General features: G+C 39.4%; 1 protein-coding gene and 1 long non-coding RNA gene across 2 annotated transcripts in view; one reads left to right on the forward strand and one right to left on the reverse strand.

Moving 5' to 3' along the window:
• IARS1 (isoleucyl-tRNA synthetase 1) overlaps positions 1–12838 on the reverse strand; it is a 110778-nt gene that overhangs the window by 49849 nt on the left and 48091 nt on the right. The window contains exons 14-16 of the mRNA XM_086755766.1: positions 6621–6747; positions 2005–2078; positions 1461–1655 (exon numbers count right to left, since the gene is read on the reverse strand). Of these exons, the coding sequence (XP_086611892.1) occupies positions 1461–1655; positions 2005–2078; positions 6621–6747 (396 nt within the window). The remainder of the gene's footprint in view (positions 1–1460; positions 1656–2004; positions 2079–6620; positions 6748–12838) is intronic.
• The window catches only part of LOC147599458 (uncharacterized), a 352989-nt gene continuing 352414 nt past the window's right edge, over positions 12264–12838 (forward strand). The window contains exon 1 of the long non-coding RNA XR_015259588.1: positions 12264–12397. This is a non-coding gene — a long non-coding RNA (uncharacterized LOC147599458). The remainder of the gene's footprint in view (positions 12398–12838) is intronic.

Genomic DNA, 12838 nt, shown 5'->3' on the forward strand with positions numbered 1-12838 from the left:
CAAACGACAGCAGTACATCCCTCCACTGCTGGGCTTCCTGCTGCTCAACAGTACTTGGTTGTATACTAACACTGAAAGGCACCACAGCTAATAAGCTGTGATACACAACTGTGGAGAGTGCAAAATTAAAGATCAACACAGATAGCCTAACAAAGACTACGGGGACACACACACACCCAAAAAACACACCACCATACATGTAAAAAGTCAGTTTCAATTAAGTTCATCGGGTTACTCCAATTCTGACCTATGTGAAGTACTGCTTTGAGAACCCACTACAGACATCACACATAGCGTTAACTAGGTACGGTGCAGCTGTATTCTGAAAAAGTATTTAATATGCCACAAGGAGGCCACATTTCACTAAGTGAGACTTAAGTAGTCCCTCCCTAACTGCCAAACTTGAAAATGCAACTTCTGTTTTGAGGACCTAGACAATTTTTTGCATCACAAGTAAGGAGCTGCAAAGTGAAAACCCCTTTCATGAAACTTACATTTATTTAGCATCATGCCTCAAATGTTTCCTCCCTCAAGCCTCCTGGCTTTGACAGTATGTATAAACTTCGCCCTCAACTTCCCAAACACACACACGAGCCCACCTCTTACTGCTTTGTTTGGCTTAGCTGGTTGCTTTGTTGGGGCAGGAGAGGAGTGGGCAAACTACACTCCAGAGAATTTAGTTTATTTAACACTAATAACTCAAGTTACTGGATGGAAGAGTTCTACTTATACATAGTCAAATATACTAATCTAGAAAACAAAAATTCATCTTAAAAAAAAAAAAATCTATCAGTTTTCACAGCCAACCTCCAACTTCAAAAATAAACACTTGAAAATGTGAAAACTAAAACTATATGTATGCATGTATGTACGTTTGAGAACATTACTCAGAAAATTTGAGATTAGAGAAAAATTTTCATCAATGATTGAAAAGCATTTATCCAGAGAGGAATCAAATAAGCAGATGAAGTTTACAGTTAAAAATTTGATTTTTGTACATGATGAGATCTTAACAACATAAGCTTTGGCTTATATTTGTTTTTCCCCTGCTCATATAAACACAAAATTCAAATTTAATCAAGGGGGCAGAAATTACTAGCCTATATATTGGCTTGAAATCCTCAAAACATTGACTTCCATTTCAGCTGACTCAACGGCTGTTCTGTTTCTAGCAGGTAACTCAAGTTCTATGAAAATTCAGCTGCTGAGATTCTTCCCGATCTGGCCAAAGATCCGCCCTATTACCTAACGATATCTCCCACAAGAGCTGGGAAGATTGCTTGCTAGCATGTTGTCTTTCTGCAACATTTCTGTCACAAAGCTTTAGAATGCCTTGCGTTTTACTTAAAGAAAGAAAAAGAAAACATATGCTTATCTATATGACATTAAAGGATCATCCAGATGCGATAAGTGTTAGACACAGGGTAATAATATCATCTAATAAAGTGGCAGAAAATTACCATCCTCTGGTTTGGTCAATGCCTTCAGCGATGAAGTCCGCAGGGAAAGCATCTTCAAGTTCTTTTTTGTTTTCAAACGGATAATGGACTTGTGCGTAAGGCATGCTTCCACTCTCAAACCAGCAATCAAAAACTTCAGGGACCCGGCGCAGCAAGCCCTTGCCACAGCGTGAAGGGATAGTTAGGTGATCAATACTATGGGAAAGAAAAAGATCGACAAATTCTACACAAAACCAAGAATCAAGTACAAATAGTTAACGTTATGCTTGCACAGGAGTTTTGCTTTTAATTTTAATGACTCTTCAAGGCAGCAGCATTTCCTTTGACAATTTTTATAATTTAAAGCTATTTTAGAGTTCTTTTTGTATTAACAGTGTCCAAGAGAGGAGAAAGGAAAATGTATACATGTTATCACCAGTCTAAAATCCTCTTACTACTTTTATATTTTCCCTAAATCTGTTTCCCAGGGTTTGGACAAAGAAAATCAACATTTCCTATGTCTATTCAACTACTTTTAACAACTACTTAACAGTCTGTGACCAACCTTTCTCTATGCAGATCAGTGACTTTCACTCCAGACAGCTCTTCCAATTCTGTCATTGAACCAATGCAAACAACCTGTAAGAGACGCTCAAGAAATTTAGTCAGTTATTCGCATACAGTAGTTTTTTTTTTTTTTAACATTAGACTGCAGACGTGTAGGTCAGTCAGTACCTTCTAAAGTAGCAGATGTACTTGAAAAGCCAACAAAGAGCTTGTACAAGGTCACCTTCTTCAATCTCAGAAAGCAGCAAACGATGTTAAGAGACCACTGCCCTGATTTAATGCAATTCGTGTCAGAATAACTGGAGACTTCAAAGAACAAACATGTCAGATATCAAAAAAGGTGGAGTTTCGTGGTTTAGGGGGTTTGGGGTTTTTTGTTTTGTTCTTGTTTTTTTTTTTTTTCCCCAAACAACTAACGCCTTGAAAATCACCTCTGAAAATTCAATGATCCTGACTTTAATACAGATAGGAGTTTCAGATCCCAGGTTCCTCTTCTGAAGATACAGCAAGCAGCTAAATTGCTCATAACGGAGTATAAGTGTTCCATCTCAGGTACACTAAACTGTTCATAATAATGGCATCTTATTTAATGTGAAAAAAAAAGTATCACTGTTAAAGTGGTTGTTAAGAAAGGTATAGTCTTTTGCTTTTATTGCATCAAGACGGTACGAAAAAAGCAAGAAGCTTTGGCAACAGACTTGCATCCACATCATGAAATGTTTATGAAACAAATTATTCTGAAAAACTACATGTAGGAGAGAAGAAGTAAAACTTTCTTTGCTTTACATTTTAACCAAGTTTAACCCTCCTAAAGCCCTGTAGCCCTCTCTCATCTGGCAGGATTCACAAGCCACAACCTGCAGTACAGGTCCGGATTTTGGAGATCCAGTCCCATATGTGATCAGTACAATTCAGAATCGCTGTGGAAAAAAAATGGGTTTTGCGAGACCTGAAGGGAAGGACCTAAAGGTACCAACGTAAAGAAGCTGTAAGCAGGCATTTCTCAGAAGATAACTTTCTAAGTTGTTCTTAGGATACAAGAAGTTAGAGTACTGCTCCATTCCTGTAGCTAGCCTTAAATATACGCATATGTATACACACAGAAATTGTGACTAGCCAAAAGGTTTTGGTGTATTTAATTCCAAAAAACTGTCATGAATTACAGAGAAGATAAAAATCAAATCAGGCTGAATTTCCGAGTCTTGATTTTCCTAGTCTGATTCAACTCTTGACCTGCCTTTAGTAATCACCATCTTTTATTGTTAAAGTACTTTTGAAATGCAATTTTTTTCATTACTTATCTATTTGTCTTATTTTTCTACAGGAAGAGGAGTATGACAATAATCACACTAGTCAAGTACAACAGCCTGTGGTTTGCATAGCAAACCACATCAGGGATTGACCTCAGTTAAAAATTCACTTATCACAAACTACTTTTAACCCAGATCTGTTCTTCGTTCACCATGTGGCCTCATAAGCCATCGTACAAGCTAAAGTGAGCAGGCAGCACGTGCTTGGTTCAGCACTGCCAGCGGAAGAAAGGGTTTTAATAGCAGCATGGGTAAAAAGTACCCCTGGACACAGTGATTACTTTGTCTTTGCTACCCTTAGTATTTGAACATACTTTCATTCTGTGCTCTTCGTTAAAAGCTGCCAAGTTAAAAGTTGTTCCTTTTTGAGCCAAGTATTTCAATACTCAAGATTCTGAATATTGGCTGCATCTGTAGAACTGCAGCCAGCAGAACGTATTCACAGAAGAACGAATCTTAAGTCCACATGAAAAAAATCCAACCACCACCAGAGAAACTAGGTATCACCATACGGAATAAGACTGCCTCTATCTGAGTCAGAAGGATGGAGCTACTCTGTCCCAACAGTAGCTCGTTAGAAACTTGAAGGCAAGAGAACAGGACAGCAAGTAGATGCTAATCAAATCCGATCCCTCATTAGGCTGCACCCACTCATTTCTGCAAGGAATAAACTGGTTTACGCTCTCAAATCAAAGCTGTGGCTTCAGATACATTTCTTCAACGGCAATGTCTACTTCAGTAGCCTGACTCCTTTCCCTACCAGTTACTTGTTCCTCCTTCATTTTATGTTTCAGCCACATCAACTTAAGCTCTCTTAAGTATCTATAATTGAAGAATGAGAGCGTTCACAGAAAGAAAAGGCCATGCAGTGTATCAGTATATGAGCAAGACATTCTGGAGTCTTTAGAAAGCATCTTCTGAATAGTAATTAGTAAAAGAAATTACTGCTAAGATCAGCTAAAATGCAGCCTCAAAGCAGACTGGAAACAGACCTAAGAAGTTCCCTCACCCTTCAGGAGAGCCCAGCCAGAGCCCTCTCGTTCCAAATCTCTTACTCAACAACATGCACACCAAAACTAGTGGAGAGTTAACAGTTTACGTCAGTGACAAGCAATGAAACTATCGGAGAATTTCCGTAACTTCACTATTTAATACTATAATTTGTATGCAAGTCCTATAAAATTAACCTACATCTGCTTTATCAACTTGGGTGCTATATTAAAAAATTTTATTATCCAATCCAAATGAGATGTGTTCCTCCACTGAGGAAATAATTGAAATTTGAGAGCTTGAAATGATAAACTGTCTGCAAAAATGTGGTAATAAATACAAGCTTCAAAATTTAACTTCCATTATGCATCTCTATCTGATAATTATGCTAAAATAATACTAAAATAAAAGTTAAAATAGAACTGTGGGAAAAGACATATTGATTTGTAATAAAAGTAATTTTAATACCAATTAATTCTGTATATTAAATAAAGAACTGTTATTACTTCTCCAGGATTTAATATGCACAGCATAACTGCATACAATGAAGTGTTCTTTTGAGAACAAGACATGAAGAGGAGGCTCTGCAATCTCACATGGCTCTAGGTTGCAGTAAAACTGAAGTCAGGAAATTTTGGGTGAATATTATTTTTATAAGAGAGCAGATGTCACTTAGGTCTTAAGTTCCACATCAGTTCCAATGGTATTTAGTTTTTAATCTATATCCCACATGCATAAAAAGAGAGTGAATATTAAAAAAACCCTTAACTTGAAATTTAGCATGGTCTAGAAAACATACTTGACTACTGAAGTGTGACATTCAGACTCTAGAGTACACAGAAATGTATAACGTCTACGGAAAAAAATAACAGATCTGTTGGTATTTCTACCGTTACTCAGAACACCAGGTCCTGAGGAATATTTGCAGCTAATTTCAAAGGCAAGATCAGTCTTCCAAGGTAGATATCATATTGTTATGAAAAAACAAACAAATCAAATCTAAAAAAGAAAAAAATGTACACACAGGAATACAGACATGAGGAGACTGGACAGGAAATGATAGATTATTAGAAGCGAGGAGTGGGAGTAATGTAATCTTTACACAATCTTCTTCAGCGGCAGCATCATGTCTTGAAGTACCTTAGCACGAAACAAAGTCTTTTCTCTATCTGAAAAACCTGTTACACCAAACAAGAGACTTAATTTTTAACATTTATTCAAAATTTTTAGGTATAAACTGTCAGTCTTCAAACTAAACTTTAACTGTTACATGAGAGGCAGAAGCACTTGGTTTGCCAGTGATTTACAAGCACGCTGAGAGCACAAATAGAATTGAAACGCCAAGGCTTTCTCAGATGCTACTTGCAATTACAATTTAAGTATCTCCCTCCCTCCCTCAATATCTCCCTGTCTATCGGCAAGATTTCCAATGGTGCACATCTAAGCAATAGTGCAGTTTAAGACAATAAAATAGCTAGCATACATTTTGCTAGTTGAGGTCTTCCAAGTCTAAAACAAAAAGTAAGCTTTTTCGAATCAAGGGAGATAAAAATAAAAGCTTGGGATGCTGCAATCAGTATTCACCTTCCATAGACATCCTGACGCTGACTCCCATTTCATATTTCCAGCATGAGGAATACTTATCAGATATGTCTAATGGAACTAATTCACATAGAAGAAAAAAAACAAAACAAAACAAAAACTACATCAAAACTACGTATTCACTTGTGCAGTTAGCTTTATGCTACCAACTGCAGGGTACTTGACAACTTCCAAAAATCCATTTCTAGCATTCCCATTATACACTTTCATCATTGAACTAGATTCACACTTTTACAGTCTGTTACATTCACATTTGTAGAACTACAAATATATATTTTCACTGTTCTACTATGGTGGGCTTGCTTTTACACCTCCAGCAATTCATTTGGCTTAAGTAACCAACCATCAGAATTCCAAAAGCAGACTGAAAGTTCTGAGCAAGACATCTCTTCCTTGCCATTTTCTCACTGCATTTGTTATTTCCATTACATTTACCATCACTGCAAATTCTTCCAGGAAAGATAAGATTAATTCTAACATAAAAAACAAGAAAAAATGCTTGCAGCTTTCAAGCAAAAGCAAAGAAAACGCGTATGGACACACAAATGCCTGCACATATATGCACGTATCTATCACCTATTACAGATAAAGATATGCTGTTAAGACATTTACAGAATTTAAGACTGCGGCAACCGAAGATAGAAACCTCTATCAAAATAAACAACATGTAAAGGTAGGCTCTTCTGTCAGCTGGAAACCTTTATTTCCTTACCTCTTCAAAATCGTCACTGACCCACAAAGGGATGGGTGTTCCCCAGTACCGGTTTCTAGATATAGCCCAATCTCGTGCATCTTTAAGCCAGTTCCCAAAACGCTTCTCCCTCACAAAGTCCGGAACCCTGTTCCAAAAATAAGAAAAGTATTCTTTTATCACTGCATCCCACTTAAAAGAAAGCTAGTAAGAATGGTTATGTTTTACTTCATTCACAACACGAGTTAATTTCGGCACATTGCCTGAATTGGAGCAGATTAATTACAGCACTGGCCACTGCAAGGCTTATAGACTTGCTGCCAAAGACATAACACCGTTTCTTCTGCCTTTCTTTCATCTTCAAGCAAGCTACAGATGTGAAAAATATCATCTTTATTTTACTCCAAAATTACTCAGTAAAAATACGCACAATACACAATAGATTAAGGATGGAACAATGGCCAAAAATCCTCGGGACAGTCCAACATCGGAGGATTATGGCTAAGGGTGGATAACAATACTACTGTTTTATTTTATATACAGAAAAAAAAATACCAGTTATTGATTTAGATGCTGAATGAAATTACAAAGTTTCAAAAACCTGGAGTAACAGCACCAAAAGGCACCTGGCATTGTGCGTTTCTGCACCATGGGCATTCAGGTATCTGCATGTTATTTTCAGAATCTGAGAATAAAGAAATCTCAGGTTGATACATCCTACAGAAAAGTCTTTTCACGCTATTTATCATTTCCACTCTTAATTCTCTGATTGAAGAACAAAGTCACCACCCCCGCCAAACACAAAACCGTACCAATCATAGAATCACAGAACGGTTTGGGTGGAAGGGACCTTAAAGCCCGTCCAGCTCCAACCCCCCTGCCCTGGGCAGGGACACCTTCCCCCAGACCAGGGCGCTCACAGCCCCGTGCTTGCTAAAACTCATTTTGAGCACCACTGGGCTCTGAGGGACGAGGACAAATTTTCATCATACAAAGTGCCTTGTAGCTCAAAGGTTAACATCAGAATCTGAGGCCTAGCACGCTTCCCGGATATGCTAAATGGCCTGATGGTTTGATTAGGAACCAATTGTTTTCTCTTAAGATGGAAACAAATAATTAACTATTTATGCAATGTTTATATAGCAGATAAGGAAAAGCAATGCATTTTGAGGTCAATAACATACCCTCTTCATGCCTAAAGGTGCATTTAAAAAGACCAACCTCCCATGAACTCACAGGAAGAATAACCTGAAGACAAAGCGTCATAGATGCACAGAAGCTGTGAACGAACAGCTAACAGTAATACAAATAACTAGAATGGAGTTACTGAGCAATCCAGGCAAGCTTTTCTGGGTTTGATTTTCCAGTGTAACTAGAAGATCCTTTCCCAAAGAATGAGCTGCATTTAGAGACCGAGAGTTTCTAAAGAAAGGAGTAGCCAAAATACAGAAGACATATGGTCACTCCTACCTTCTCTTTTTGAAAGTAGTGGTCCTATAGCAAATTTTTTTTTTTTTTTGAAGATGACTGATTTTTAATCACAGATCAGCCCCAAGAGTAACAAAAAAAAAATCATTTACAGGAAAAATTAGAAGAATGGATCTGGCCCAACAGCAGGAGATTTATGAATCACCCCTCAAAAATCTATTGATGAAAATTAAAGCTACTGTCTTTTACAAGTTTTACCCATGATGATGTCATGTGGAGATATGAAGAATTCTTGATGCCAAAGTTGTCCCAGGTGGATAAAAACTACTGTTAAAGACTCACTAAACATCAGCCGAAGTTCCATAGCTTCACTAGCTGTTTCAAGATTGACTTTCAGCTGCAACATTTCTTAAACATAAAAAAAAATTAAACAAACCCAGTGACAAGTGTTTCGCATGATGTCTGTATCCCTGCTTTGAAATTTAGAAATGTATACAGGCTTTCGCAATTTGTTTTAGAGTGGGACTCATTACTATGAACTTTTGTTATTACCCTAAGAGACCCTCTCTCCAAAAACAAGTGGAAACTGTACGAAGATCATTAGCATTTGCCTAACATTCCACTAATGTGCAAAACTTCTCTTTACCCCACTCCTAAACTAGTCTCCATTTTTCAGAAGTTGTTAGACACCCATTAGCTGAAATTATTAGTCCCATTTAACACAGCTAGAGGCTGAAACAATCCCCCAAAGACATTAAAGTGCTAAGAGTTTCGACTCTGCCTCCTCCAAACATGCATGAAAAATTAATTTTATCCCCAAAGTGGACTTTAACCACAAAAATGTATGCGGTGTGATCTCTCCCTCTCTCTCTCAGCCATGAAAGCATAAAATTTACCTCTTCTGGTAAAATTGTCTGACCTTGCTGCCAGTGTTTAGTGGAACATAAAACACAAACCACTGCATCTACTATGAACCACACTTGCAACAATGATTTACGGCTCTTTAGAGGTACAGTACAGAAGTAATACTGACACAGCCACCAAATAAAATAAAAAGTAACTCAAACACATTTTGAGCCTCTCTCTCAAAGGAAGCGTTACTTAAAGCAACTGGTTCTCACCACACCGATACTGCCCACAGACGCCACCCCGATACTGAACCGCAGATACAGCCTCCGACTGGGAACAAGCTAGAGGAGGCATCTGCAGCAGAGAACAGCCTTGGCAGTCACAGTGCTTCAAGACTGGAGCCTGTTTCTGTTATTTAGTCTAACTAGATTTAGCTACAAATATATTGGCCTGACACTTCTGACTTACCTACACATCATAAGGGGGGAAAGAAAAAAAAAGAAATCAGAGGCACCTTCATCCCGACACAAGTATATATGATTAGTAAAGGAAGCATTTTTTTACTCTTCCATCTACACAAAACAATCATTTCTTAAATTTGCAGAAAGATTGTTTGGTTTATGCAACTAGGGAGGGTGAAGGCAGCCTGAGGAATGCCGCCCTCCCGTGAATTCTGCTCCCTTTTCTTCATGCAGTAAGCGAAGAAACTCGGCCTCCCCCTGAGACTAAGCCGTACTGCGGTTAGTCTATCAGCCCACGGGCTGCCTCATAATTCCCTGTTAACTTTTCTATCTGTATTCCCAAGTCCATTGCAAATACAATTGTGACTTTGATAAGACTTTGCTAAGTGATAAAACCACGAATCACTACTGATGCTGGTCCTCAGCTTCCAGGAAATTTTGGGCTGTGTTAAACATGGCTTGCCTAAACCCTGACAGTTCCCTGAAAGTTAACAGCTGCACAATTTGCCAAACACTGATCTCTGTGCACCAAAACAGTCCCCACAGCACGGATATTTAGGTTTTAAAAGAATTAAAAAAAAAAAAACAAACCACAAAACCAAAAGCAAGGCCACTCACATAAATATTGCTATTCTACAACACAAAGATACACGAAAAAAGCCCTTTCCCACGTGCCAAGAAGCACGCTTCTGTTGAGTCAGGTATCTATCACAAATCCCCTTCAACTTGAAAGCACACATTTCAGTTTTATGCTGGTGACCACTGAATTTGCAGTTGGGTATGAGAAGCAAGGTGACCAGTGCTACAGCCCGTTTAGGGCAACCCATTGCAAATGGCATCGAACAGATTCGCCAGATCTCAGAAAAGGTCAAACCCCAGCATCAAACAGCTCCCCGAGGTTGCAAGTGAAATTAAAGCAGCAACTTCTCTCCTAATGCAATCCTGCCGCAGCTCCTAAAAGTGTGCTGTTAGAAACAGGGGTTTTTTTATTTCCCAACTGGCCTACAATTTGTCCTGGGTTTGACCTTCAAATTTCTCTGCAAAATGACACAGAGAGGATTTCGTACTTCTTTCTCAAACATTTAGCGAGGTTAAGGAGAAGGCTGTCTCAGCAGGCGGTGAAGCTCTTGATTCATGCCTGTAGAGCAGTGTGGGATAACAGCGATTTCTGCTTTCTCGGCACTCAGGATCGTGCACTAAAACTTCAGGACGCAGACATTTCAGCAGTTGAAAAGTTCAGGGAACTGAACTCCCCAACACAAAAGAATAAATACTGATTTGGCAAATCATAAATTAGAGGGATTCTGATTGAAAGTACAGCATTCAAACAGGTTGAAGCTGATAATTTCTACCTTAATCTCCCAACATCAAAACTATCTTAACGAGTCAGAGACGATGAAAATTATTAATATGCTCCAAATTTGTATGTCCAGTTTTGACATTGTTCCTATTTTTGAAGTAGATCTGGGGTTTTACTAAATTCATGCATTGTTAAGTTCTCTGCACAGTGAACTCCCACATCCTTTCTTCATAGCTACTCATTTCCTTAGTGTTCAAAGTAAAAACCCCCTTTGACAAGGAAAAAAATCACCCCATGATGAGCAAACCAAATCCCATTCTTTAACAACATTTAATAGCTTATCACAACAGAAACAGTTTTCTTTGCCTTCAAAGTCTAGGCACTACCCACCACCCAAGGCACACGAGCACAGTGGGCATGGATTTGAAAACAACACCTTAGGGATCATCCTGAGTCCCCGAGCAGGAATGGCTGTGCTAACTGAGGTACCACAGCTGCTGACCCAGTGACTTCTCACCACCAATTAACACCTGAGGAACAGCAACAGCTAAGATCAGGATATTTGCTTTCTGACTCTTGTCTGCAGAAGAGAAATGCGCAGGGTGTAAAAAAATAAATAAATAAAACAAAAATCTGCGTTATTACATAATCCAGAAGGAAACTTATTAAAAGGATTAACACATCTGTTCCTTTTCTGTACGTATATTCTGAACTCTCTCTCTCATGCACACAGCACAATTGCAAACACTGAATTCAACTTCCTATTCCATTTTGAAGCTCAGATGTGCTCTGCACGACTCTGTCAGTTGGCTCACCTTGCCCTAGTCACAGGACACAGGAACTGTCTCAAAGCAGCACCGTCCCTCTTTTCTGCAAACACAAATATCACTGCTGAAACAAACAGCTGTCAAATATCACCACAGCAGAAGCCTCAAATGTTTTATCATCAACTCACCATAAGCTGTTTAAGACGTTACACAAAGATATATACTAATCCTTCCTCACTTTTCATCATTCCCCTCATTAGCTGATTTTATTCACGACATTCTTTGGAAAACCACAATAACTTTACGTATTGGATAAGATTTCGTTCTTTAATTACCAACTGAAGGAAGCTCTTCGCTTATGAATTATTTGAAAAATACTCCCATAACAGTTTGACTACAAAGTTAATACACAAAACACTACATTGCATAGTGCGAATTAGGAAATCTAATCCCAGATTAGCACTCAGCATTTAATATAGAACCATAGACTGGTTTGGGTGGGAAGGGACCTTCAAAGCCCACCCAGTCCAACCCCCCTGCAAGGAGCAGGGACATCCCCAACCAGATCAGGTTGCTCAGAGCCCCGGCCAACCTGGCCTGGAATGTTTCCAGGGATGGGGCATCCACCACCTCTCTGCGCAACCTGGGCCAGTGCTCCACCACCCTCAGTGGAAAAAAAACTTTTCCCTAATATCCAATCTAAATCTACCTCCCTCTATTTTAAAACCATTACCCCTCGTCCTGTCACAGCAGGCCCTGCTGAACAGTCTCTCCCCATCTTTCCTGCAGCCCCCTTTAGGCACTGGGAGGCCACTCTCAGGTCTCCCCAGAGCCTCCTCTTCTCCAGGCTGAACAGCCCCAGCTCTCTCAGCCTGGCCTCACAGCAGAGCTGCTCCAGCCCTCTCAGCATCTGCGTGGCCTCCTCTGGACCCTCTCCAACTGGTCCATGTCCTTCTTGTGTTGGGGGCTCCAGAACTGGACACAGTACTCCAGGTAGGGTCTCACCAGGGCAGAGTAGAGGGGGAGAATCACCTCCCTCCGCTTCTCTTGATGCAGCCCAGGATGCGGTTGGCCTTCTGGGTTGCAAGGGCACATTGCCGGCTCATGGTGAGCTTTTCATCCAGCAGCACCCCCAAGTCCTTCTCCTCAGGGCTGCTCTCAATCCATTTTGGTTCTGAGAAGACAGTTCCAGATTTATCCTTTCATTTGGCGAGCCGGTAACTTTTAAAGCAACACCTGAAATGAGGAATCACTTATATATCTGGAAAGGAGAAAGTTATTCTTCCAGAAGACAGCTGAGTTGTAGCAGCAAAACCAAAGCTGATTATGTAGTTATCCTGTGTCACTTAACTAAGTATGCATAGATTTAATCAAATTCATAGCATAACAGCTGGTTTTTTTGTTTTAGATGTAGAACTTGCTTTTCTTTTTAAG

The sequence above is a fragment of the Chlamydotis macqueenii genome, chromosome 10, assembly GCF_036417535.1.
Source record: "Chlamydotis macqueenii isolate bChlMac1 chromosome 10, bChlMac1.mat, whole genome shotgun sequence".
NCBI classification, from domain to species: Eukaryota; Metazoa; Chordata; class Aves; order Otidiformes; family Otididae; genus Chlamydotis; species Chlamydotis macqueenii.